Source organism: Mustela erminea, chromosome 10 (genome assembly GCF_009829155.1).
Source record: "Mustela erminea isolate mMusErm1 chromosome 10, mMusErm1.Pri, whole genome shotgun sequence".
Taxonomy (NCBI): domain Eukaryota; kingdom Metazoa; phylum Chordata; class Mammalia; order Carnivora; family Mustelidae; genus Mustela; species Mustela erminea.
Genome location: NC_045623.1, coordinates 31,344,813 through 31,372,766, shown reverse-complemented (window position 1 = coordinate 31,372,766; position 27,954 = coordinate 31,344,813). Strand labels below are relative to the sequence as shown.

At 36.7% G+C, this 27,954-nt stretch overlaps 1 protein-coding gene across 12 annotated transcripts in view; it reads right to left on the bottom strand.

The window, feature by feature from the left end:
* EVI5 (ecotropic viral integration site 5) overlaps positions 1 to 27,954 on the bottom strand; it is a 207,896-nt gene that overhangs the window by 75,762 nt on the left and 104,180 nt on the right. For all 12 annotated transcript variants that reach the window (XM_032361241.1, XM_032361249.1, XM_032361250.1 and 9 more), the window contains 3 exons: positions 14,815 to 14,949; positions 5,723 to 5,863; positions 4,447 to 4,605 (listed from right to left, as the gene is read on the bottom strand). In XM_032361241.1, coding sequence (XP_032217132.1) covers positions 4,447 to 4,605; positions 5,723 to 5,863; positions 14,815 to 14,949 — 435 coding nt within the window. The remainder of the gene's footprint in view (positions 1 to 4,446; positions 4,606 to 5,722; positions 5,864 to 14,814; positions 14,950 to 27,954) is intronic.

The following is a 27,954-nucleotide window of genomic DNA, read 5'->3' as shown; positions in this document are numbered from 1 at the left end:
AAGCGAGCACAAGAGTTTTGATTCCTGATGGGGTTGTAGAATATAAAGAGCACTACTCCTATTCTTTAAAAAAAAAAAAAAAAAGCCAAACTCTAAATTCATGATTTTTGTTAAAACCAAAGAGGAAAGGTTACAAGGCAACGAACTATCCCCAAATCTAAGGACAGACAGGGCAGATGAAGCCAGAAGTTGTTAAGAATAATTCAGCCAGAATATTATTAAATTGGTTGTGGCCAAGTGTTGGCTGGCTAGAGAGTGTGGAGCCCAAGGGGAACAGCAGAGTTCACAAGCTCTTATACACTTTTTCTTCATGGACCCAAAAAGATACACACAAAAAAGACTGATGAGAGTCTTGAGAAAGAGATCTCCACAGCATAGGCTTGAGGGAGAATAGCAGGCAATGGAGAAGGAGCACTAAACCTTCCCTCCTCTAGGGCATAAAAGGTTTCACAGGCTTCACAGGCCAAGAAACACTGTTGCCCCTGAAACACTAGGGAAACTACTCGAGAATGGGACAGGACTATATTGTGGGCCTAGGACTATGCTGGTGGTCCGGCAGAGCACTAAGAAAGTCAAACACTCCAGATCCAGGGACACAATACAGCCTGAGACGAGGCTTTATCGGAAAAATGGGGAAGACTTCTGCCCCTCCAAATTCCTGCAACAAGTATCAGTGGAACACCCTGGAGACTGACTCTCTCTGAAATGCTGTGTAAATGGAAGACCTAAAGACACTGAGAAAACCCGCTGGCAAACCAGCCCCCAATCTAAAAATAAGATAGTGCTAGAGGAATTTGAAGGCTGTGGTACAATGAGGGTAACCACAGAAACAACAAACCTCAAACCCAGCCCAACTCCTGACTGTATTAACTCAAATCCCCCACATTAAAGGCCTAGCAGAGGAAAAAGGTATGCCCATTTCCAGGCATTAAAAACTACTTACCTTAGTCTATTGTCCTACTCAAGATATTCAATTTTCAGCAAATTACAAAGCATAGGAACAAGTAAGAAAAAACAAACACTACCAAGAGACAAAGCAATCCACAGAATCAGCCTCACATATGACACAGATATTAAATTACCTGACAGGGAATTTACAGTAACACTGATTAATATGCTAAAGGCTCTAACAGAAAAGTGAAAACCATGCAAGATCACATAGTTAGTATTGACACAGAAATAAAAACTGAAAGAATCAAACAGAAATGCTAGAAATGAAAAACACAGTAATATATTTGAAAAATGCCTTCAATGGCTCATCAGACAACTCACAAAGTGGAAGAAAGAATCAGTGAACTTAATAGTAAGTCAACAGAAATATTTAAGTCAAGAAAAACTGAAACACAAAGGAAACAAATAATGAGGGGGGGAAAAAGAAGAGAACATTCAAGAGTTACTGTCAATATCAAATAATCTAATGCATGTGTAATGGGAATCCCAGGAGGAGGAAAGAGTATGGGTGGACAGAATATATATTTGAAGAAGAAATAACCAAGAATTTTCCAAATTTCATGGTAGACACAAAGCCAGAGGGCCAAGAACTCAGAGGAAAAAAAAAACAAAGCAAAAAAGTACATCAAATCGTTTCATCTTCAAACCGCTAAAAATAAGACAGAAAACCTTAAGGGTGAGCAGAGGGACAAACACATTACATGCAGATGAACAAAAACAGAATGACAACAGAATACAAAAAATCCAAAATATCAGAAACCTGAATCTAGCCATCTGAACGTGTTGTGTATGTCTCTGTATGTGTGCTGTATCATACAATTGTTTGTTTTCAGTATTTTGATAACCGTACCTCAGTATAACTGGTTCGCTTTGCAATCCTATGTATTTTACTTTATGCATTAAAAAACATTATTTTAGAAAGGGTTCAGAGGGTTCAGACTGTCAAAGGAGTTTATAATATAAAAAAGAGATAAGAATCCCTGACCTGAAGAAACTCCCAGAGCTATCCACAAGGAAACATGTACAAGAATGTTCAGAGCAGCACTATTTGTAAGAGCAAAAACTGGTACACAGGAAGAAGAGTGGGGCTTAGTAAACTAAGGTGGACTCCGTAGGTGGTATTTTCTAAAAGGCACTGCAATGAAGGCGCTGAAATGTATCAACAAGGACAAATCTCTTAATCTGGATGCTCGATATGGACCATCCTCAGTTCAAGCACTGGCATTTAGGAAAAAGTACTTTATGTGATTCTTCTTCTAGCAAAACTGATCCAAAATCACACTTAATCAGGTACAATTCAAAATACAAATCCTTAGGAAGCCTTTTCCGCAGCAGTTTTCATCAAACTCTTTAATTACCAAATTTCTGAATTATACATTTTTTAGATTTTATTGAGATATAATTGATACAGAGCACTGCGTAAGTCTAAGATGTACAGCATAATGACTCGACTTACATTAATCAGAAATGATTAATAACCATCATGTCATATAGTGAATTATATTAAATGTAGTTTTGTGCATGCCTGATTTCTTAGGTGTTAAGTTCTCTGATGGCTGGACAGTGTTTTGTATTCAAAATTTCTCAAAACGATGTTTATGAATTTGATTCATTTATCACTCTTAAATAAAATCTGGGGTGGCTGGGTGGCTCTGTCTGTTAAGCGTCTATCTCCACTCTGGTCATGATCCCAGAGTCCTGGGATTGAGCCCCTTGTTGGGCTCCCTGCTCAGCAGGGATCCTGCTTTTCCTTCTCCCTATACCCCTCCCCCTGCTTGTGCTCTCTCACAAATAAGTAGATAAAGTCTTAGAAAGAAAGAAAGAAAGAAAAAAAGAAAGAAAGAAAGCAAGAAAACCTGAACAAAGGCTTAAAAGCTTGCTTGCATCTTTAATACATACATGAGGATAAAATCTGTTATAAAAATAGAACTTCCCATTACAAAAGCTAGATTTCTAATTTTATAATCTTACTGTTATTTTTAATTTTAATGAAAAATACAAGAAAAATAACTTTGAACAATGTAAAACAAGATATATTTAACCTAAAGGATTTATAGATTCTTGTTATCATGTTCAAGTTCGGATGGTCATTTTGCACATAGGTATGCAGAATGATACCTGAGTTAACTATGCCCCCTACTGACTAGATATTTTGAAAACCAAATAACATTACAGAGAATACAGTCCACACAAATGTACAACATAAAAATCAAAAGTGGTTTATAATGCAAATGAACTCCATAAAAAGGATTTTTCAGATCTTAAATCAAGTATATTTAAGGTAGAATTTATTACAGAAAGGGAAGATCTGAGAAGTATAACTTTGGAATTAATGCTCAGAGTCACATTATACATAAGGAAGAATCATTCACATTATAGTATACACCAATTGTTCTCAACCAGGGGAAATTCTGCCCCAAGGGGATATCTGGCAATGTGTAGAGATGCTTTTGGTCATCACAACCTCGAGTGGGGGGTACAGTGATACTGGGACCGAGTTGGTAGAGGGATGCTGGTAAACATCCTACAATGCGCAGGCCAGTCCCCCAAATAAAGGATTACCTGATTCAAAACCCATTTTAATAGTCAAGGTTGAGAAATTTTGCTCTACATGACTATTGCCTCTCAAGTTGTACAACAAGGGAACAAAGTTAAATGTAGTTTTATGACTTGTTCAAACTTTGCGGAATAGGTCAAAGAAGACACTAAATCTCTGGTATCAAAGACTATAATTTTTAGCCCTTTTTCTTTGGGCTAGGAAATTAGTCTAGACGGTTTCATGTATCCATCGTTTAGCTCTATTTTAAGGATGATATAACCCGTGCATAAACATTTTTAAAATTAATTTATTTTCAGCATAACAGTATTCATTATTTTTTCACCACACCCAGTGCTCCATGCAATCCGTGCCCTCTATAATACCCACCACCTGGTACCCCAACCTCCCACCTCCCGCCCCTTCAAACCCTCAGATTGTTTTTCAGAGTCCATAGTCTCTCATGATTCACCTCCCCTTCCAATTTCCCCCAACTCCCTTCATAAACTTTTGATCTTCTAATAGATTTTGTTTTTGTTTTTAGAGAGAGAGTGAGAGCATGTGAGGGGATGCGGGAGGGGCAGAGAGAGAGGAAGAGAGAGAATCTTAAGCAGACTTCACAATCTGTCTGGAACCCAATGTGGGGCTTGATCTCATGACCCTGAGCTCATGACCTGAACCAAAAATTAAGAATCCAGTATTTAACCAATTGAGCCACGCAGGCACCCCATGCTAATGGTATTTTTAAGATTGTATTTATTTATTTGACAGAGATCACAAAGTAGGCAGAGAAAGAGGAGGAAGCAGGCTCCCCGCTGAGCAGAGAGCCCAATGCGGGGCTCGATCCCAGGACCCTGGGATCATGACCTGAGCTGAAGGCAGAGGCTTTAACCCACTGAGACACCCAGGCACCCTGCTAATGGTATTTTTTTTAAAGCTACCAGGCTTTCCCATCATACCTGTGTTTCCATTTCCATCATTCTTTGTTTTATTTCTCTTATTTCTGCCTGAGTTTCAGCTTCTCTAAGTCGAATGGTCATCAGTTCATCCTGTAACTCATTCACAGCATTTTTCTTAGGTGGGTCTTTCCACCTCCCAGTAGTACGAGCTAAGTGGCGCTAAAAGACAAAAAAAAAAAAAAAAATTATATTGCAACAAATATTCCCACTATCAAAATAAAAGCTGACTTTCCTGGCACTTATTTCATGCCCACTACTATATTTAGCACTGTACATACATTATTTTATTTAATCCCCAGAAAACCTTAATAGTTAGGCACTATTATCATCATTATCCAGGTCAGATGATGGAAATGGTCATGATTAAGTAACTTCAAAAGGTCAGTATAGTCAACAAGTGGCAGATCTGGAATACAAGCTCAGATATACTTCAAATCTGTTTATACTGTGGCAAATTGTAAAGAATACAATTTTTACTCTAAATTTATTATAAGAGGGATTTCCACATATTTAATGAAATCCCAAGAAAAAAAAATGGGGCCATTCATGAATTAAGGAAGGAATATTAGGAGTGTTCTCAAAATACCCATGGTGAAGCATTAGTTTCCTTTTGTTTTTAATTTCCAGTTTATTGCTGCCTGACATTTCTGGGGAAAGAAAAAAGCTGTGGCAATGTTAAGGACTAATTTCAGTCTTTGCTAGATGTAGCCCCACCCCAAATTGAAACCGAAGTCACTATTCTGAAATGGTATATAGTGTTTTATTTCTTCCCTCTCTCCCTTCTTGCTCTGTCTTCTAGACTCATTTTTTTGTTTGTTTGTTTCTTGTCAACACTTTCCCTCATATGTGAATGAATTTTCAGGCATATAAATGCCTGATTTTGTTAGATAACCAATTTTCAAAAGTTTACAAAGGTATAGACAAATTTATGTTAGTGTCACCCTCTGTTGTTTCATACTAATGGATTTAATATCAACAGAAGAAATATGTCCTATATAAAGGAAAATTTTTTGATTCTTTAGAGAAGTTATATAAATCACAATGATATAAGACTTGATCTCTATTTTATCTGTTTTTTAGTTAAATGAATTAAAAAGGGAGAAACAGGTTAAAGGTACCTTCAACTTATAAGTGCTCTCAGATTTCTGCACTGAAAAAGTCCTTCTCATTTTAAACTCAAATCCTAGTGTTGATCATCAGCTACTTCAAATTCATACAAACTGGGTATTCAGGTTTCACCTGCTTTTTAAAAAACGTACAAAATATAATGATATACCTGCCAGTGTTCCTCTAAATCCTTGACTTGTTGTCTAAGTTCTTTCAATCCCATAATAGCTTCTGCTTCTCTCAGTTTCACAGCAATGAGCTCTTCCTGAAGTCTTGCAATGTTATTCTCATCAGGAAAGGAGTTGTTTCTCTGAAGCAAGAGAAAATACAATATGGAATTTTTAAATTTAAAGAATAAAATTAAATAAAACATGTGTAGTAAGAGCTATTTTATCCCACATGTAACTATACTTAATTTTACACACTTTTACTGAGATATAAATCACAAACCATAAAACTTACCCTTTTAATGTGCACCAATCAGTGGTTTTAAGAGTATTCACAGGGTTGTACAACCATCACCACAATCTAATTTCAGAACATTTTAATCACCCCAAAATGAAACCCTATACCCATTAGCAGTCCCTCCACATTTCCCCTCCCCACAGCCCGTGACAACCACTCGTCTACTTTCTGTCTCTATGGATTTGTCTATTCTGGACGTTTCATATCAATGGAATCACACAATACGTGGCCATTTATGACTAGCTTCTTTCACCTAGAGTGTTATCAAGGTCCATTCCTTTTTACTGAAAAATAATAGTTCATTGTGTGTATATGCTACATTTTATTTATCCATTCACAGCTGACAGAAATTTGAGTTGTTTCCACTTACTGACTACTATGAAAACGTTAGGAACATTTGTGTAAAAGTGTGTGGACCTATATTTTTAATTCTCTTGAGTTTATACTAAGGAGCTGAACTGCTACTTTTAAGAAACTGTCAAGCTTTTCCAAAGCAGATTTACTGTTTTACATTTCCACAGGGAATGTATGAGGGTAACTACTGAATTTTGAGGACACAAAAAGTCTAACTTGCTTTGCTTAGTAAAACAATAATCAGAGTTTTAAAGCAACATGAACAAAATGTTTTTCAACATGGCAATAAGCTTACTAATCCCTGATTAGGACTCCAAACAAAGCATGGACATCATTCATATTTTAAAGATCTATGGAAACGAATTGTCCAAAGCCTGTTCTGTTGTATTTTCTCAGCATGTCACTTTGGAAAGGAGTATAAAATCTTTATACATTAGTTATTATTTATATTTAAGAAATTAATACCAAGGTGATCTAAATATTTGCTTAAAGAGTACAAGATTTAGGGGCGCCTGGGTGGCTCAGTGGGTTAAAGCCTCTGCCTTTGGCTTAGGTCATGATCCCAGGGTGCTGGGATCGAGCACCGCATCGGGCTCTCTGCTCAGCAGGGAGCCTGCTTCCTCCTCTCTCTCTGCCTGCCTCTCTGCCTACATGTGATCTCTGTCTCTGTAAAAAATAAATAAATGAATGAATGAATGAATGAATGAATAAATAAATAAAATCTTTAAAAAAAAAAAGAGTAAAAGATTTAGACTAATCCCCTGCTCTACTGAAAGACCCACCTTAGGATACAGGGTAGCACTTATTACTCTTAGCCATGACCAAGAGATCCTAAATTAGGCCCTAGTAAAATCCCCTTGAGTCAACTGAGGCACTACTGAGATTTCAAGTACTGAATCTATCAAATTTTATAACTCTAAAATATTTCTAAAATATGACTATAAAATAGGACATGAAAAATTTAGCCCAAAGAGATCATGAATAAAGCTATCCTTGCCAACTACACAATTTTATGATGGACTAAATATTTTCTCAATTGCATACCAGAAATTTACTGTATATGCATTAAAAGAGAATCCTACATGAAGAAATTAACCAAAGGAAGCACGAAGCCTTCTAATTTCCTTTCTACTACATAACACGAATACCAACAATGCTATTTAAGAAATTCATTTTTAAACTGGATCCAAGGGCATTTTTTTCTACCAAATATTCAAAACTGAAAGATCAAGATTCTTATCTACATTATGGTATCCATAGTACTCCTAACTTAGAAAACTAATATTTTATTATACATTTTTTATGGCATTCTTGGTGTCTTCTTCTCAACAAATAGGAGAATAAATTCTCCAAAAAATTATATAAAAATAGCAAGTACATTTCTAGCAAAATTATTTCACTACTACTTATAGGTAGCTGGACCCTGCTTTATTTCAATTTGAGGCTATCATGTTCATTATGTATAAAGCTTTGATTCAATAGCTAGATACTACCTAATAGTGAGAAGAACAAACTTAACACAAAGCCCAAGCCATCAATAATTTTACAGATGACAAAAAAGAGATACAGGGTGTGTGATCTAGAACACAGACTTTCAAGTCTGAGAATTTTAAGAAACCTAAAAGCATTTCTTTTTCTTATCTAACCTTAAAGTTCTTTAGTCACCTTGAAAAGAGTAAATTATCTTCTGTAAGTACACCTTAGGCTAAGATCTTCCCACATATCCTGAGGTGGCTTAGAGTAGCTTGGAAAGGATTTTTTTTTTTAATTTATTTTAAATTTATTTATTTTTATTTTTTTATAAACATGTAATGTATTTTTATCCCCAGGGGTACAGGTCTGTGAATTGCCAGGTTTACACATTTCACAGCACTCACCATAGCACATACCTTCCCCAATGTCCATAACCCCACCCCCCTCTCCCGACCCTCCTCCCCCCAGCAACCCTCAGTTGGTTTTGTGAGATTAAGAGTCACTTATGGTTTGTCTCCCTCCCGATCCCATCTTGTTTCATTTCTTCTTCTCCTACCCCCCAAACCCCCCATGTTGCATCTCTACTTCCTCATATCAGGGAGATCATATGGTAGTTGTCTTTCTCCGATTGACTTATTTTACTAAGCATGATACCCTCTAGTTCCATCCACGTCATTGCAAATGGCAAGATTTCATTTCTTTTGATGGCTGCATAGTATTCCATTGTGTATATATACCACAACTTCTTTATCAATTCATCTGTTGATGGACATCTAGGTTCCTTCCATAGTTTGGCTATTGTGGAGATTGCTGCTATAAACATTTGGGTGCACGTGCCCCTTCGGATCACTACGTTTGTATCTTTAGAGTAAATATCCAGTAGTGCAATTGCTGGTCATAGGGTAGTTCTCTTTTCAACTTTTTGAGGAACCTCCATGCTGTTTTCCAGAGTGGTCACACCAGTTTGCATTCCCACCAACTGTGTAGGAGGGTTCCCCTTTCTCTGCATCCTTGCCAGCATCTTTCATTTCCTGACTTGTTAATTTCAGCCATTCTGACTGGTGTGAGGTGATATCTCATTGTGGTTTTAATTTGTATTTCCCTGATGCTGAGTGACGTTGAGCACTTTTTCATGTGTCTGTTGGCCATTTGGATGTCTTCTTTGCAGAAATGTCTGTTCATGTCCTCTGCCCATTTCTTGATTGGATTATTTGTTCTTTGGGTGTTGAGTTTGCTAAGTTCTTCACAGATTTTGGACACTAGCCCTTTCTCTGATATGTCATTTGCAAATATCTCCTCCCATTCTATCAGTTGTCTTTTGGTTGTTAACTGTTTCCTTTGCTGTGCAAAAGCTTTTGATCTTGAAATCTTGAAATCCCAATAGTTCATTTTTGCCCTTGCTTCCCTTGCCTTTGGCGATGTTCCTAGGAAGACGTTGCTGCGGCTGAGGTTGAAGAGGTTGCTGCCTGTTCTCTCCCCAAGGATTTTGATGGATTCCTTTCTCACATTGAGGTCCTTTATCCATTTTGAGTCTATTTTCATGTGTGGTGGAAGGAAATGGTCCAATTTCATTTTTCTGCATGTGGCTGTACAATTTTCCCAACACCATTTATTGAAGAGGCTGTCTTTATTCCATTGGACATTCTTTCCTGCTTTGTCGAAGATAAGTTGACCATAGAGTTGAGGGTCTATTTCTGGGCTCTCGATTCTGTTCCATTAATCTATGTGTCTGTTTTTGTGCCAGAACCACACTGTCTTCATGATGACACCTTTGTAATAGAGCTTGAAGTCCGGAATTGTGATGCCACCCACTTTGGCTTTCTTTTTCAATATTCCTTTGGCTATTCGAGGTCTTTTCTGGTTCCATATAAATTTTAGGATTATTTGTTCCATTTTTTTGAAAAAAATGGATGGTATTTTGATAGGGATTGCATTAAATGTGTAGATTGCTTTAGGTAGCATAGACATTTTCATAATATTTATTCTTCTAATCCAGAAGCATGGAACATTTTTCAATTTCTTTGTGTCTTCCTCAATTTCTTTCATGAGTACTTTATAGTTTTCTGAGAATAGATTCTTTGCCGCTTCAGTTAGGTTTATTCCTAGGTATCTTATGGTTTTGGATGCAATTGTAAATGGGATTGACTCCTTAATTTCTCTTTCTTCTGTCTTGTTGTTGGTGTAGAGAAATGCAACTGATTTCTGTGCATTGATTTTATATCCTGACACTTTACTAAATTCCTGTACAAGTTCTAGCAGTTTTGGAGTGGAGGCTTTTGGGTTTACCACATATAGTATCATATTACCTGCAAAGAGTGATAGTTTGACTTCTTCTTTGCCGATTTGAATGCCTTTAATTTCCTTCTGTTGTCTGATTGCTGAGGCTAGGACTTCTAGTACTATGTTGAATAGCAGTGGTGATAATGGACATCCCTGCCGTGTTCCTGACCTTAGCAAAAAAGCTTTCAGTTTTTCTCCATTGAGAATGATATTTGTGGTGGGTTTTTCATAGATGGCTTTGATAATATTGAGGTATGTGCCCTCTATCCCTACACCTTGAAGAGTTTTGATCAGGAAGGGATGCTGCACTTTGTCAAATGCTTTTTCAACATCCATTGAGAGTATCATATAGTTCTTGTTCTTTCTTTTATTAATGTGTTGTATTACATTGATTTGCGAATGTTGAGCCAACCTTGCAGCCCTGGAATAAATCCCACTTGGTCGTGGTGAATAATCCTTTTAATGTACTATTGGATCCTATTGGCTAGTATTTTGGTGAGAATTTTCGCATCTGTGTTCATCAAGGATATTGGTCTGTAATTCTCTTTTTTGAAGGGATCCTTGTCTGGTTTTGGGATCAAGGTGATGCTGGCCTCATCAAATGAGTTTGGAAGTTTTCCTTCCATTTCTATTTTTTGGAACAGTTTCAGGAGAATAGGAATTAATTCTTCTTTAAATCTTTGGTAGAATTCCCCTGGGAAGCCGTCTGGCCCTGGACTTTTGTTTGTTTGGAGAATTTTTTTTTCCACTGTTGAAATTTGGCTAAATTTATTTACCTATTATCTAATATACATAAAAAATTACCATAACAATTGTGGAGATTTTTGATGACTGTTTCAATCTCCTTGCTGGTTATGGGTCTGTCCAGGTTTTCTATTTCTTCCTGGTTAGTTTATATGTCTCTAGGAATGCATCCATTTCTTCCAGATTTGTCAAATTTATTGGCGTAGAGTTGCTCATGGTATGTTCTTATAATTGTTTGTATTTCCTTGGTGTTGGTTGTGATCTCTCCTCTTTCATTCATGATTTTATTTATTTGGATCCTTTCTCTTTTCTTTTTGATCAGCCTGGCCGGGGGTTTATCAATCTTACTAATTCTTTCAAAGAACCAGCTCCTAGTTTCGTTGATTTGTTCTATTGGGTTTTTTTGTTTGTTTGTTTGTTTGTTTCTATTTCATTGATTTCTGCTCTGATCTTTATGATTTCTCTTCTCCTACTGGGTTTAGGCTTTCTTTGTTGTTCTTTCTCCAGCTCCTTTAGGTGTAGGGTTAGGTTGTGTACCTGAGACCTTTCTTGTTTCTTGAGAAAGGCTTGTATTGCTATATATTTTCCTCTCAGGACTGCCTTTGCTGTGTCCCACAGATTTTGAACCATTGTGTTTACATTATCATTTGTTTTCATGAATTTTTTCAATTCTTCTTTTTTTTCTTGGTTGACCCATTCATTCTTTAGAAGGATGCTGTTTAGTCTCCATGTATCTGGGTTCTTTCCAAATTTCCTCTTGTGATTGAGTTCTAGCTTCGGAAAATATGATCTGAAAATATGCAGGGAATGATCCCAATCTTTTGATACCGGCTGAGATCTGATTTATGACCCAGGATGTGATCTATTCTGGAGAATGTTCCATGTGCACTAGAGAAGAATGTGTATTCTGTTGCTTTGGGATGGAATGATCTGAATATATCTGTGATGTCCATCTGGTCCAGTGTGTCATTTAAGGCCTTTATTTCCTTGTTGATCTTTTGCTTGGATGATCTGTCCATTTCAGTGAGGGGAGTGTTAAAGTCCCCTACTATTATTGTATTATTGTTGATGTGTTTCTTTGATTTTGTTACTAGTTGGCTTATATAGTTGGCTGCTCCCACATTAGGGGCATAGATATTTAAAATTGTTAGATCTTCTTGTTGGACAGATCCTTTGGGTATGATATAGTGTCCTTCCTCATCTCTTATTATAGTCTTTGGCTTAAAATCTAATTGATCTGATATAAGGATTGCCACCCCAGCTTTCTTCTGATGTCCATCAGCATAGTACATTTTTTTCCACCCCCTCACTTTAAATCTGGAGGTGTCTTCGGGCTAAAATGAGTTTCTTGTAGGCAGCATATTGATGGGTTTTGTTTTTTTATCCATTCTGATACCCTGTGTCTTTTGACTGGGGCATTTAGCCCATTAACATTCAGGGTAACTATTGAGAGATATGAATTTAGTGCCATTGTATTGCCTGTAAGGTGACTGTTACTGTTTATTGTCTATGTTCCTTTCTGATCTACTATTTTTAGGCTCTCTCTTTGCTTAGAGGACCCCTTTCAATATTTCCTGTAGAGCTGGTTTGGTGTTTGCAAATTCTTTCAGTTTTTGTTTGTCCTGGAAGCTTTTTATCTCTCCTTTTATTTTCAATGATAGCCTCGCTGGATATAGTATTCTTGGCTGCATACTTTTCTCGTTTAGTGCTCTGAATATATCATGCCAGTTCTTTCTGGCCTGCCAGGTCTCTGTGGATAAGTCTGCTGCCAATCTAATATTTTTACCATTATATGTTACAGACTTCTTTTCCCGGGCTGGTTTGAGGATTTTCTCTTTGTCACCACAACTTGTAATTTTACTATTAGATGACGGGGTGTGGACTTATTCTTGTTTATTTTGAGAGGTATTCTCTGTACCTCCTGGATTTTGATGCTTGTTCCCTTTGCCAAATTAGGGAAATTCTCTACAGTAATTCTCTCCAATATACCTTCTTCTCCCCTCTCTCTTTCTTCTTCTTCTGGGATCCCAATTATTCTAATGTTGTTTCGTCTTATGGTGTCACTTATCTCTCAAATTCTCCCCTCGTGGGCCAGTAGCTGTTTGTTAGATTTTAACTCTTTTATTTCTCCAGAAAGGGCTTTTATCTCTCTAGAGAGGGTTTCTTTAATATCCTTCATGCCGTTTTCGTGCCCAGCTAGAACCTTGAGAATCTTCATTCTGAACTCTAGATCTGACATATTACCAATGTCTGTATTGATTAGGTCCCTAGCCTTTGGTACTGCCCCTTGTTCTTTTTTTTGTGGTGAGTTTTTCCACCTTGTCATTTGGTCCAGATAAGAGTATATGAAGGAGCAAATAAAATACTAGAAGGGTGGCAAAGACCCCAGGAAAATGCGCTTTAACCAAATCAGAAGAGACCCAAATCGTGTGGGGGAGAAGGGAAAAAAGAAATTCAGAAAGAAAAAAAATATTAAAAAAAGAAAACAAATAAAGAAAAAAATATGAAAAAGAAAAAAAATATATATATAAGGTAAACTAGCTAAAAAAAAACGTTAAAAAAGAAAAGGGTAAAAGTTAAAAAAAAATTAGCAGAAGAAAAAAAAATTAAATTAAGAAAAAATTAAATTAACCTCAAGACTAAAGAATCATGGGGAGAAAGCCATGAGTTCTGTGCTTTGCTTTCTTCTCCTCTGGAATTCCGTTGCTCTCCTTGGTAAATGAACTTGGTATTGGCTGGATTTCTTGTTGATCTTCTGGGGGAGGAGCCTGTTGTAGTGATTCTCAAGTGTCTTTGCCCCAGGCGGAATTGTACCACCCTTAGCAGGGGCGGGGCTGAGTAATCAGCTCAGGTTTGCTTTCGGGAGCTTTTGTTCCCTGAGCGCTTTCCGTAGAGTTCTGGAGGACTGGAATGAAAATGGCGGCCTCCCCGTCTCTGGCCCAGAGGAGCCGAGAGCTCCGGGCCCCACTCTTCAGTGCGTCCTCAGACAAAAGTGTCCAATCACTCCCCTCTCCCTGGCCTCTGGCTGCACTCCGAGCTCACCCAGCCTGCGACCAGTTCAAGGTAACCCCGAGCTGAGAGCTCACTCCTCGGCTCTGTCTCTGTAGCCGACTTCCCCACTTCAGTACCTGTGAGCTCTGCAACACTCAGATACCCCAGATCCTTCTGTGATCCTGCGGGACCTGGGGCCAACCTGACTCTTAATGGGCTTCCCCCCGGTTTAGCCTCTGGAGTGATGTCCCTCAGTGGAGAAGACTTTTAAAAGTCTTGATTTTGTGCTCCGTTGCTCTGCCGTTTGCAGGGAGCTGGCCCCTCCCCACACAGTCTATCTTCCTGTCGCTTTGGATTCACTTCTCCGCCGGTCCTTTCAGAAAGTGGTCGATTTTCTGTTTCGAGAATTGCTGTTCTCTTAGATCTCCTGTTGGATTTGTAGGTGTTTGCAATGGTTTGATAAGCTATCTAGCTGATCTCCTGCTACCTGATGTAGTCTCAGCCTGCTACTTCTCCGCCATCTTGACTCCTTCCAGCTTGGAAAGTTTTAACAGTAACACTCAGATGAGATTTTTTTCTGAAATGTTTATGTATTAGTCATATCCTACCTCTTGCAGATGAAGGTATAATATTTGAAGACAACCGTTATTATGTATACCTTAAGTTTCTCTTCTTCAATAATTAAATATTATTCATATCAAATTACCCTGGTTATCTTCCTTTAAAAGGGCTCTACTCCTTTTTTTTTCTTTTACCCTTAAAAAAGGGGCTTTGAGTCATATAGCAACAACAAATAATTAAGAATCTTATTTTCTTTCTCCTTTCCTCTCTTAGTTACTTATAAGGTTTCCAATGCATAAAATGCATAAAAACACCAAGTCCAATTTAACTGTTTAATAAGTACATCACATGTCCCTTCTAATTTGGGAGTGACGGTATTTATGTTGTTCTCACCTTCTCTATATCCAGGACTTTATCCTGCATCTCCTTTAGTGCACACTGAGACTCAGCTTCACTCAGACGGGCTTGGACCAATTCCTTCTCCAGTTGCAGCACAAAATCTTCATTGTAGTTGGAATTGCATTTATGCTATAAGTTACAGACATATAATGAAATTTTGTAGCAATAGGAACATGTACATATAATATAAATAAATGCAGTTACACAATACAGTTATTATGAGCAACCAAATGTAAAAGTTCCAACTACCCACAGTTTCTAGCTTATCTACTCCAAATAACTTTCCAAGGAATAAAAAAGTCCAGGTTTGGTATCTACTGATGCCACACATTATTCGATGTTGGTAACTGGTTCTTATACAAATCAAATCCAATTCATGGAAGATAAAATCCCCTCTGATCTGTCCATCGATCCAGATACTAAGAATTTTTCCGACTATACAGACATACCCTGAACAACAGTGTAGCCATTTAGCCACATGTGGCTACCCAGCACTTGAAATGTTGCTAGTGCAAATGAAAAGGGATGTAATTGTAAATATAAACTGAACTTTGAAGACTTCATATGAAATAAAAAGGCAAAATATCTCAACAATTTTTATATTGATTACAGGTCAAAATAATATTTTATACACATTGAGTTTAAGAATACTAATTTTGTCTGTAATTATTACTCCTTTTAACACAGTATTTTAAAATACATATGTGGCTCACATGATATTGCTATGGGACAGCATTGTCATACACCACAGAAATACACATTTACTGAAAAATCTATTTTCAAATAAAAATGTTTAAATAAAAATAAGGCATCTACAATAATGTGAACCATCCTAAATCCCAACAGAATAAGTATATCTTTACTCTTAGAATGTAGAGCTCTTCAAAGATATGCATGAAAATCACTGCTGGAAACAGAGATTAAGAAGATGCCGTACAAAGAAATTAACCACGGAAGCATGAAACCTTTCCATTTCCTTTCCTGCTTTTTAATGTGAATACCAATGCAGCCACTTAAGAAATCCCTTTCTAAACTAGTTTCTATAAAAAGCTGTTCCAAAAAAAAGCAAAAAGAGATCAATTCATCATTATGTAAGACTTCCTAAAAGAAACTATCAGTTCACATTTAATTCACACAGTAAAGAAAAGAAACAATTCAAAATTCCAAAATAGTCACAGAGAGTCATCTCCTATTAAACTAGATTGAGTAAAGAATAGTTCCTCTCACTCTTTAATACATCAGGAGTAAGACTGATGTCAAAATAAAACTTTATTTAAAAACTATTAAATGTTTAATTAAAATATGATACTCCCTTTTCCCAGCTACCCAAAAAGATGATTTTTTAAATGAATAGTTTACTTATTTTAAAAATGAGGACTTTTTGATTCAATGTATTACACATTGTTTCTCCTAGGAATTTTCTGGTACTATTAAAACAGACTTTCTATACAAGGAGTACATCTACAACACGTATATCACTTTAGTAAATACTTACTTTACTAAATAGGGAAAAGGCACTCTCTCTTTTGGTATGACCACATCCGAAAGGCAGGTGCCATAATTTTTGTTTAATGAGATCATGGTTATTTCATGAGTAATACTAGAATTTTTTGCCCTAGTGTAAAGCCTGACACCTGTAGTCCATGCTTTTTTGCCAAGATCCTATATCAGGGGATCCCCGGGAAAACACCAAGCCCAGGCAGCCCATATGAGAATGGAATCACAGGATCTGGTATAAATCAGTTGATATAACCAAGCACCCCCCAAACCCCTCAAAAACAGTACTAATATTGGAAACACATTTTTACCAAGAAAATTTACAAAACTTCTAATTGCCCTCTATTATTCAAGGGATAAATTCTAAATTCCATAGTTTACACATGTTATTTCTCCTTTCATACTTCCCACTGAGTGGAGGTTTGTTCCTCAATCCAGTATAAACTAACTTTAGTTCTCAACTATACTGAAACTGTTCTCATCACTAACAACATCAATATGTAGTAATGCTATAAAAACTCAATGGTAAATAAGCCCTTTTATTCAGCTCTTACTATATATATTACTATAGTAATAATATATTAATTAAATATTTAATTAATAAAACTATATTAATTCCATATTACTATATTTACTATATTACTTACTTTACTATACTAGACAGTCTATGGAAATTAACACAACTGACCACCCTTAAAACTTTTACTTAGATTTTGAGGTGCTACTCCTCCATAGTTCTACTACCTATCTTCTCTGATGTCTCTGCCAATTCTACTATTTGACATAGGTATGTATGACTATATGTACATGTGTATGTGTCTATCAGTTCCCAGGGTTTCAATATTGTGCTTTCCGTCAATCTTCAGTTTTTGTATTTTGTAGATTCATCCTATGTGATTTTGTCTACTATCTAATATAGTCTATATGCATAGGCATAGAGGGCATACATTAAATATTCAGAATGAATCTAACTCTACTAAGTCAATTTCATCCAATTATCAATTTTCTAAATGGCAATGAGCCCTGTCCAATTATATTCATGTGCATTTTTACTGGACAAAAAGTACTTTCATGGGAATCAGTTCTTAATAAGCACACAGGCTCACTATGCAGAGATTCTGCATTAGTGTTGTAACTTATGGAGTTAGAGAAGGTTCTAGCATTTGTTTGGTTGGCTGAAACATGGACCAGAAGGTGGTCATTGTGAGTGAACTGGAAATGCCAGATATGCCTTGGTTTAATGTGGAGGAAGGGAAAAGTGATGACAAAGAAATCCACAGAAGATGTAGACCTCTCTGAATTGGCTAAAAAACATGAAGATATTTATTTGTGCCCCATGGGAATGCTCATCAAAGGGTGACCTCCACAGAGGATTTTAAAAATCAATTGGATTAGTTGACCTATTTTGTGGATACCAGTCAGCCTCTTTCCTCAGCCATCCATCACTGTCCAATAGGCTTATGAACAAAGCAGCCATAGTGGAAGGGATGGAGGTTATGCGTGGCTTCAGCAACACAGACTTCCATTCACTGAGGTTATGGCCACTGCTGAGAGTCTAATCTGCCAGCAGCAAAGATTAACCCTGAGCATCTGATATGACATCATTCCCTGGGGTGACTAGCCAGCTATCATGGCATGTTGCTCACACTGGACTGCTTTCATCATGGAAGGGGCAGCATTTTGATTTTACTGTTAAAAATACTTTGGATATGGATTTGCCCTCCCTGCACATGAATGCTCTTCTCAAAACTACTATCTATGGACTTATAGAATGCCTTATTCATTGTCATGGTATTCCAAAAAGCATTGCTTCTGATAAAAAAAATTCACCTAATATCAAAAAAGTGCAACAATAGGCCTATGCTCATGGAATTCACTAGTCTTGCCATGTTTCCTAACATTCTGAAGCAGCTGACCTGACAGAATGGTGGAACAACCTTTTGAAAACTAAGTATCTTAGAGGTCTGGGGCAAGGTTCTCCAGAATGATGAATGTGCTCTGAATCAGCATCCAATATATGGTGCCTTTTCTCCCACAATCAAAATTCACAAATCCAGGAATCAAGAGGTAGAAATGAAGAAAATATGCAGAACAGAGAAGATCCTTTAGGGTCTCTCTTAGTATTATCATGCCCTGTGATTAAGGTCAATGAAAAATTAGGAAGGATTACTAATGGCCTAGACTCCTCAGGAATGAAAGTCTGGGTTATCTCACCAGACAAAGAATTGCAATCAGCTGAACTGCTTGTTGAAAGCAAAGGGAATAGAGCGGATAGTGGAAGATGGCAGTTATAAATAGTAGCTATGATCACATGACAGAAATGTGGACTGTAACTGTCACGAGTATTCCCTTCTAATTTTGCTATGAATATATGTATGTGTGTTTTCATTCCTTTTACTTCCTTACAAAGATGAAATGATTTTATATCAAAGTATTTAAGAATTGTTAATTTTACATCATAGTACTTAAGTTTTAAGATAGCAAGAAAACACCACTGAAAGACTTTTCTCTTCTGAGGAAGGCATTAGTGTATTTTCAGCTGTGCACAGGCTAATCGTGTCATGTTAGGCAGAATTATGACCTTGTTGTCTTTATTTGGAGACTAAGTATGGTTGTCAAGTTGACAAAGGTTGGACTTATGATGGTTAGTTTTGTGTGTCAACTTGACTAGGCCATGGGCCCAGACTAAACATTACTTCTGGGTGTGTCTGAGGGTGTTTCCAGGTGACTCAGTAGATTGCCCTCCCAATGTGGGTGGGCATCATCCAAACCACTAAGGGCCAGAAGAGAACAAAAAGCGAAGGGAGGATGAAGGGAAGATTTACTTCCTGCCCGCCTGCCTGAGCTGGGACATGGGTCTTCTCCTACCCTTGTACCGGAATTTATACCATCACCTTCCCTGGTTCTTAGGCCTTTGAACTGTAACTAGAATTGTGCCACTGGCTTTCCCAGGTCTCCAGACAGCAGGTGGCAGGCATGGGATTTCTCAGCCTTCGTAATGGTATGGGCCATTTACTCTCAATAAAACTCTTTGTGTGTTTGTGCATATGTGTGTGTCTCCTCTACTGCTTCTGTGTCTCTGAAGAATCCTGACTAGTCTACGATTAATTTTACAAATAAGATTAAATTGAGTGATTTAGAAGTTTTATTTTTGTCTAGGTTTTGGTCCATTTCAAATATGACCCATTAGAGCTTCTGCAATTGAATCTGGTTTTGGTCATTATTTCTACCATTTCCAATTTTCTTGGTTCAAATTTTTTTCTTGGTTCAAATTTTTAAGTATCTAAATAGTAAAGTGAAACTTCTGTCAAATGTTTACTCTACTGAAAATTTTGCTACGTCAGTTTTAGCTCTTACTACAAGCAGCCTATGACATTTGCCAAGCAAGCTGGTAGAATAATAATAATAGAATAATGTCAATACTAATCCTAATATTAGGTATACCATTTATTAATCCCTCACTATGTGCCAGGCATTACCCTAGAGTACCAACCCCTTAAGTCTTAACAACCCTCTATAATACACAGGACAAACTATAGCACAAAGAAGTTAAGTAACTTCTAAGTACACATAACCTGTGACTGAAGAATTGGCATCAAGCGACAATGTTAAAAAAAGCTACTGTGACATGGGGAGATAGAGAGGAGAAGGGAATTGAGGGAAATTGGAAGGGGAGGTGAATCATGAGAGACTATGGACTCTGAAAAACAATCTGAGGGTTTTGAAGGGGTGGGGGTGGGAGGTCGGGGTACCAAGTGGTGGGTATTATAGAGGGCACGGATTGCATGGAGCACTGGGTGTGGTGCAAAAAATAATGAATACTGTTATGCTGAAAATAAAAAATAACTAAAAAAAATTTTTAAAAATGCTACTGTGGACTATACACGTTTCTTTTTTTTTTTTTTAATTTTACACAGGAAAAAAGAAAGTGTTATTTATAAGACAGGGTGCTTTGTTTGTTGGTTTTTCTGAAGAAAACTAAAATAACCTAGCAAAGTCATACAGCAATTACCACCTCTGTTAACTGGAGTATGGGCTGCAGGGCCCATGTTTTTAAACTTTTAAGCCATTTAAGGATTGAAATACTATTTTTAAGAAATTAATATACTGTTCTAATATATATTAAGAATTAATGACATAATATTAAAAATCTAAGCATCTAGGTGCTTGGGTAGCTTGGTTGTTGAGTGACTGCCTTTGGCTCAGGTCACAATCCCAGAGTCCCAGAATCAAGTCCCACATTAGGTTCCTGGCTCCATGGGGAGTCTGCTTCTCCCTCTGACCTTCTCCCCTCTCATGTTCTCTCTCTCAAATGGATAAAAAGAAAAAAAAAAACTTTAAAATAATAAAAAAAATTTTTAAAATCTAAGCATCTAAAAATAATCTAAACATCTCGTGTAACATTCTTACAATAAATTCTTTTTTTTTAAGATTTTATTTATTTATGACAGAGAGAGAGAGAGAGAGTGAGAAAAAAAACACAAGCACAGGGGAGATGGAGAGGGAGAAGCAGGCTCCCCACTGAGCATTCCGGGATCCCAGGACCCCGGAATCATGACCTGAGTCAAAGGCAGACACTTAACTACTGAGCCACCCAGTGCCCCTATAATAAATTCTTAGAAAAGTTTATTTCATATTGACATTCGTAACCTGGACAAATATGTGACTTAGCAAATGAAATCTGCTACAATTATGATGGCTAATAAGCCAACAAGGAACAATTTATTCAAAATTCTATAATTAATGAATGACTTCCCTATACTTAACATCAAGTTCATTTGAGTCAATGAATCTCTTTACGTTTCTATGATACCAGCAATCCCTCTCCAATGAAATAGAAATTGTTTTTAGTCTCTGCCTTTCAATTCCATATGTTTTTCTGGTGTTACAAAAGTTACAAAGGTAAGATAAGTCACAGTAAAACCCTTAGTTATCTTTTTTTCTTGTGTCTTGAGTAAAACAAAAAAATTAATTCTCACATTCAATATTTGAAGGATATATGAGTGATACAGTGAAAAGCAAAAATTTGTATTTGAAGAGGTTTCTTATATTATGAAGTAAAAAAAAATTCCAACTGGAAAAAGGGCTGTCTACACAAATATATCAAATATTCCCTGAATTTTATTATAAATTAAGTAACTAAGTTCAAAACCTGATAATTATACATCCTGTTTGGGAACCCACACATTTCATGGAACTCTATATTCTCTTTTGTAGTATATATCACAGTTCTAATTAAGTAACTAACTGTGCAATTCACTTGTAAAATATCTATCTATATACAAGCAATGCCAGAAAGTTTGGCTTATTTGCTACTGTACTGTCAGAACTAAACTGTGCTTTTCATAGTAAATGAGCAAGCAATATTTGCTGAATAAAGCAGTCAACTCTTGGTTCAAAAACAACAATATGGGATGTCTGGGTGGTGTAGTCAGTTAAGCATCTGACTCTTGATTTTGGCTCAGGTCATGATGTCAGGGTCATGAGACTGAGCCCCATGTCAGGCTCCATGCATAGCATGGAGCCTGCTTAAGATTCTCTCTCCCTTAAGATTCTCTCTCCCTTTCCCTCTGTCCCTCCCCCACCAAAAAAATGGAAGGAAAAATCAACAACATTAAAAGAATAGTACAGGGAATACAGTCAATCATAGTAACTTTGTATGGTGATAGATAATAACTACACTTACTGTAGTGGGCATTTCATAATGCATAGAATTTTTGAATCACTATGTTGTAAATCTGAAACTACTATGTCAACTGTGCTTTGATTAAATAACAACACCCCTCCATTACTATTATTATTATATCCCTCTATACTGTATGTTAAGCATAGGGTAACTGAATGTTGCAAAAATAACCTATAAAATCAATTTGTTTCAAAAATAAATAAAATTTATAATAGTATGGAAATATGGTACATATTTACTGTCATATTTAAAGCATTCTAAAAGGGGTGCTTAGGTGGCTCAGTGGGTTAAGCCTCTGCCTTCAGCTCAGGTCATGATCCCAGGGTCCTGGAATCGAGCCATGCATCAGGCCCTCTGCTTAGCAGGGAGCCAGCTTCTCCCCCACCCCCGCCTGCCTCTCTGCCTACTTGTGATCTCTGTCAAAAATAAATGAATAAAATCTTTAAAAACATAAAGCACTTGAAAAAACTATTATTATACAAGGCAAGTACTCCAGACTAGGATTTTGTATCATAAAACAAAATCATAGCAGAAAAAAATTAAGTAAAAAATTGTATCTTACAACAACAGTAACAACAAAGAGAGAAACGGACTCATAAATAGGAGTGTTTGCCAAAGGTGGGGGGAGAGGAGGGCTGTGTGAATTAGGTAAAGGGGATTAAGCAGTACACACTCCCAGTATTAAAATAAGTCAGTCACGGGATGAAAAGCACGGCATAGGGAATATAGTCAATAACACTGTAATACACTTTTATTGTGATGAGCATTTTGTAATGTACAGAATTACTGAGTCATTGTTGTACATCTGAAGTTAACTTAATGTCAACTGTACTTCAATTAAAAAAATATATATCTTGCTCTCACCTTCAGCATATGACCCCAAAAAGATGTCTGTAATCCTCTGAACCACATGCTCCAAATAGCTATTTTTTAAAAAAATTCAAGCAATATGGATGTACTATTTTTGAAAAATTGGTATATCCTTCTAAAATGATTTGTTCCCAACATCTTAGAAAACACATACATCCTTTAAGGCAGAAGTTTGTCTCTGCTTATTTATATACTCAAACTGCAAGATTTTTTTTTTTAATGCTGAAGAAAAAAATGTTAAAATAATACTTCCATTAAAGTGAAGGCTCATTTATTATTTAAGTGGATAAGAAAAGATGACTACATATGAATATAAAACATTTAATTTTAGACTAGTATCAAAATTAGTTTTGAAAGAAAACTTCCGTCCAGATTTATAGGCATACTGATGAACACTGTTAAGACTTTACAAAATGTGTAAAGTCATTACTTTATTTGAATTTTTAGAAAGACTTAGGTAAACTTACCAGTAGTTACAAATTAAATGGCTTTTTTTTTTTTTTTGAAATGTCACCGAGGTAGAGCTAAAGGTTTAGAATGCAGGAAGATGTATTAAACATTAACTCCCATATTCATAAAGACAAGTAAACCCACTAGGTAAATCAGGTGTGGGGTAATTCCCAATGCTGCTGAATAAACACTTTTTCTAAAATAAATTATCTAGATTTCACAACTTCCACTGAAAAACTGGTTTTTAGTTTATTAACCTTTATTTGTGTTCATTCTCTTTTCTTTTATTATTATTTTTAAAGATTTTATTTGACAGACAGAGATCACAAGTAGGCAGAGAGGCAGGCGGCAGAGGTGGCGGGGGAAGCAGGCTCCCCCCTGAGCAGAAAGCCCGATGCGGGGCTCGATTCCAGGACCCTGAGATCATGACCTGAGTTGAAGGCAGAGGCTTAACCCACGGAGCCACCCGGGCACCACTTGTGTGTTCATTTTAAATAAATTAGTTTTTATTCCTCATATCAAATCCTTGGTTTTGTTTTGTTTTTTAAGATTTTATTTATTTATTTGAGAGAGAGCGAGCCAGCAAGCAAGCACAAGCAGCAGCAAGGGGCAAAGGGAGAAGCAGACTCCCCACTACCAGGAAGCCCAACATGGGGCTCAATCCCAAGATCCTGAGGATCATGGTCTGAGCTGAAGGCAGACACTTAACTAAGTGAGCCACCCAGGTGCCCCAAATCCTTGGTTCTTAAAAGTATCACATAATTCTTTCCTGTTTTCTTCTGGAATTATAGGAAAAGGAAGGAATGTCAGAAGAAACCTTTTCTAGCCTCCCCTGAATTTTTTAAAAAATTACAATGGTCCCAAGAACTTCAAAAGTCAGTCATTTTAGCATTCAGCAGTTTTAACTGTTAAAATTCTTGTTTATGCTTAATCCTAGCCAACAAACTGCTGGACAAAACTGCTTATTCAGAATTACCTAAATGATAAGCACTCATGTATAGGGCAAAAAAATTACATAGATCAAGCAAGACTAAATGACACTTGGTTACCAGGAAATTTTGTCTAAAAATCTATTCATGTCCTACCACACTCAAAAGGTCCAGAGTCAAACATGTAACTGTATGAAGTATCATTGGATCATTTCTACTTCTGTGCACTGCACGGAACACGTAAAACAAATACTTAAAGGAACCGTTTAATCTTAATGCTTGGTTTTATCTTATGGCTAGTTTAATATCTAATATTTAACATAATACTACTAAATACTAAGTATTAAATTTTATTTAGTGTACTAAATACTAAATTTTCTAATAAATTCACTAGATCATTTTCAAAAACCAACAATATCAGGTTTGAGCTATCAGGGTCAGCATAAAATGAAAATGACCTGTCAAACACAATCATTACTTGCAACTGCAGAAATGCTTTTTAGGGGTGCCTGTGCAGCTCAGTCAGTTGAGTGTCCAACTCTTGGTTCTGGCTCAGGTCATGATCTTGGGGTTGTGATATTGAGCCCCAAGTCAGGTTCTACCTCAGTGCAGAGTGGGCTTCCCCCATCCTCTCCCTCCCAATCTGCTACTCCCCCACTTACCCACTTGCGTATATGTGCGCTTTCTCTAATTTTTTTTTAAAAAGATTTTATTTATTTGAGAGAGAAAGAGAGACAGAGTCAGAGACAGAGATAGCAAGAGAGAGCACAAGTGGAGAGAAGAGAGAGAAGCAGGCTCTGCTCCAAGCCGGGAGTCCATCGTGGGGCTTGATCCCAGGACACCGAGATCATGACCTGAGCTGAAGGCAGATGTTTAACCGACTAAGCCACCCAGCCACATCTAAAATAATATTTAAAGAAAAAAAAAAAGAGAGAGAGAAGGAAATGCCTTTTAAAGAACATCAATAATCAAAATTAATTAAAAATAAAAATTTACCTTTTAAAAACTGCTGCTCAAAAGTTGTATATTATTGTGAAGTAAGTATGGCATATAACTATACAACAACAGCATTAAAAATGATATGAAACATTGAACAAACACAAGTCTATGAATCTGGAGTGATATGGGAGTCCATAAGTATAAGAGATTAAAGAGGAAAAAAGAGAGAGGTCTCTTTATAGAGAAACATTAGCTAGTATGTGTAGGAGAAAATGAGAAAACATGAAAATCACCATTCTGGAAACCCAGTCAGTGGATGCTAAAACCATGAAGTAAAAACTGAATAGAAGATATCTATTTGATACAGAAGTATTCCCCAAAAGATTACTTAATAGTTGCATAGAAAAAACCTTATTTTTACAAGGCAGAGAGGCTGTAGTAACCAAACTCAGCATGGTAATCAAACTCAGTATTACTACAGCAGGAACAACTTATGTTATGTGCTTTCTAATTTAAAGCAAAATAAAATTCACAATATTATCCATCACTAGATGTTAACATTTTTAAACTCAATCTAATTTATAGGAAATATAACACCCTGAAGAACTCCAGAAAATGAGACAAGACAACTTGGCTCCATCTGTCAGAAGTTATCCCTGACATTGATAACTGTTTCTTCTCCCTTTAGTCAGTCTAGACAGAAGCTTAACAACTTTATTCATGATTTCAAAGAACCAGCACTTGGTTTCATAGATTTTCTCTATTTTTGTCTGTTGTTTTTTAGATTTTATTTATTTGAGAGAGAGAGACTGGGAGCATGAACATGGGGAGGGGCAGAGAGGGAGGGAGAAGCAGACTCCCCGCTGAGCAGGAAGCTTGATGTGGGGCTCGATCCCAGGACCCTTGGATCATGACCTGAGCCCAACCAAAGCAGAGAGCTAACCGACTGAGCCACCCAGGCGCCCCTCTATTTTCGTTCTGTACTGTTTTCAATTTCACTGAATTTTACTTTTTATTTCTTATTCCTTCTACCTGCTTTAGGTTGGGATTTCCTCTTATATGTCTAGTTTCTTAACCTTAGAATATTGGTTTGAGACTTATTTCCTTTCTTAATATAAGCATTCAATGCTATAAATTTTCCACTACTTTAAATTTTAAATTTAAATTTTAAATTTTTTACTACTTTAGGTGAATCCTACAAATTTTGATAATGTTGTCTTCATTTAATTCACTATATTCTAACTTCCTTTGAGATTTTTCTCTTTGATACATGGTTAAAAATGCATTAATTTCCTAATATTTGGGGGACTTTCCAGATATTAATTTCTAACTGAATGCTGTTTAGAGTCAAAGGAGACACTTTGTAAGATTTCAATAACTTTAAATTTGTTTAACATTTGTTTTATGGACCAGAATATGATCTTTGTAAATGTTCTATGTGCACTTGATAAGAATATGTATTCTACTGTTACTAGGTAGAATGTTGCATAAATTGCCAAGCAGATCAAGTTGGTTGATAACCTTGCACAGGTCTTCTACGTCTATATTGATTTTCCTACTACTGTTTCATCATTACTGAGACATGGATTGACTCCAACCATAACTGTGGATTTGTCTATTTCACCTTTCAGTTCTATCAGTCCAGCTTCACACTCCTCTATTGTTAGGAGCATACACGTTAGGAGACATGTATTTATAAACACACACAATCGGAAATAAGATAGTTACATCTCTGAACTCACCCTAAAACCATCATGATTTTCTCCATTCTAGGAACTATTTCTTGTTCTGAAATATACTTTAGGAGACGTAAGTACAAACACTCCAGCCTCTGCTTAGTGTTTGCATAGTGCATCTTTTTTCTATCTTTTTCCATTTTTTTCCCAATTGTAACTAGTATGTTGTATCCAGCAGTTATAGGCAGACCACCTTGATCCTTCACTCCTGAAAATTCACTGTGAGGGAGTAACCCTCATTAACTATTATGCTATTTAATTTCCAATATTCATCTCCACTTGACTACAATTAAGACATGCCCAGCCCCAGCCCTAAGGGTTTCTTCTCAGGTTCTTCATACAAAGAAGCCCTAAGGGCTTCTTCTCAGGTTCTTCATACAAAGCTAGCTCACTTGCTTCTGATCCTACCCTGACCTTAACTAATGGATTCCAGCACTGTGATGTCATACATTGTCCCTTATTCCCACCATCTACTGCAATCACTCAAACTAAATGTGTTATTTCCTTGAGCCTAATACACACCTTCATTCCTTCATTTCTGTAGTCTCTTTAAACAATTTATAGAGGCAAAATTCAAACAATCATTTTAAAGTGAACAATTAGGTGGCATTTAGGATATTCAAAATGTTCTGTAACTACCAATTCTACCTAATTCTAAAACATTTCCATCAGCCCAAGTAAAACCTCTTATTAAGCGGTTTCTCACCCTTTCCCACCCCAACCTTTTGGCAAACACCAATCTGCTCTCTGTTTGCACGGATTTACCTGTTCTGGTTACTTCATATAAATGAAATCATATAATATGTGATCTTTGTGTCTGGCTTCTTTCACTTAGCTTAAGGTTCTGGAGGTTCATCCATAGTAAAGCATGTGTAAGTACTTCAATCCTTTTTGTGGTTGAATATTTCATTGTATGCATATACCACAATTTGTTTATCTATTCTTCCACCTTTGGGCTATGTCCACTTTTTTGTGGATAACGCTGCTACAAACATGTGTACACATACTTGTTTGAATACCAGTTTTC